Source organism: Propithecus coquereli, unplaced genomic scaffold, assembly GCF_000956105.1.
Source record: "Propithecus coquereli isolate 6110/MARCELLA unplaced genomic scaffold, Pcoq_1.0 Scaffold856, whole genome shotgun sequence".
Lineage (NCBI taxonomy): Eukaryota > Metazoa > Chordata > Mammalia > Primates > Indriidae > Propithecus > Propithecus coquereli.
In genome coordinates this window covers 309268-310436 of record NW_012154796.1, presented here as the reverse complement: position 1 = coordinate 310436, position 1169 = coordinate 309268, and the positions used below count along the sequence as shown (strand labels likewise).

At 45.3% G+C, this 1169-nt stretch overlaps 1 protein-coding gene across 1 annotated transcript in view; it reads left to right on the top strand.

Annotated features, from left to right (window-relative positions):
* PATE1 (prostate and testis expressed 1) overlaps nt 1-732 on the top strand; it is a 2501-nt gene extending 1769 nt beyond the window's left edge. Inside the window, exon 4 of the mRNA XM_012664061.1 lies at nt 599-732. Within this exon, the coding sequence (XP_012519515.1) occupies nt 599-732 (134 nt within the window). The remainder of the gene's footprint in view (nt 1-598) is intronic.
* Nucleotides 733-1169: the final 437 nt, after the last annotated feature.

Sequence of the window (1169 nt, the reverse complement as noted above, 5' to 3'; positions counted from 1 at the left end):
AAAAAAAAAAAAAAAAAGAAAAGAAAAACAGATAGAGGTTGTCACTAGGGGGTGAGGGTATGTAGCTAAGGAGACAGTATTTTGAGAAGCCTGAAGAAAACCGAGGAGAAGGAATTGAGGTGGGAGAAGAGGCATGATCTGTGCCCAAAGGGTACCGGCAAGTCGTTGGGGTGGGGAGGGAGCTCTTGGTCTTTGTGTCCACCTGGATTTCCTTATGGATGGTTCTAAACCAGACACGGACTAAATGGCCCTTGAAGTCATGATTTCTCTCTTTTCCCATCCTTTGTACTAAACAATCTGTCGGCATTTATAATCCCCATTTAAACCAGTGTTTCTGAATAGAAACATCCCACTTTGGCAATCCCTTGATTGCTGCTCTCATTACCATCCTACTCCCAATAATATTTTTAGACTGCTCTATCACTGCTTTTTCTTTTGAGGAGCTCCTAACTTCAACATCTTCCAGTTCTTCACATCTAAGTAACAGAGCCTCGAACTACGCAAGGTTACTTTTCTATGCTGGTGTGGTCTGGAGAAAAGATTTTTTGCAGAAGCCTCGGGGCCAGGCTTGCTGACCTGCTTTTCCTCCCATCCACAGAGAACGGAACTCCCTGGCTGACCTTCATGGGCTGCCTGAAGAACTGTGCCAACGTGAAAAACATAAAGTGGAGTGTCTATTTGGTGACTTTCATGTGCTGCAGGGGCCACGACCTGTGCAATGAAAATCTTTAGAAGTTGCTGGTTCTTCTGCGGCTCCAATGTCTGGCTGGGGTTGTTGTCTCACACTCTTCACAATGACATCGTAAAAACCTGCTTCTTTCTTCCCTTCTATAGCAAGACATTTTAATATTTTTCACGTTTTTTCCTCTCTGTATTATTCTTCTTGTCCACTCCAGTTAAAGCACATTAACACTGGCGTCGTGGAGGGGGGTGGCAACATGAAAATAAATAACTTGAGTCCTCCTGGGTTTTGTTCATGAATGCTGTTCCCAGGGTCGGGAGAAGACTAGGACGTAGAAATGACTTTGCACCAGAACCGCGAAAAGGGAAGGACTTTCTGCCTTCTGGAATGAGCCTCCTTTTGAGGCTAGGAGTTGGAGAAGGAATCCGTGGGATTCTAGAGATAGTACCTGCCCCAGCTTCCCCAGCAAACGCATCAACCCCTAGAC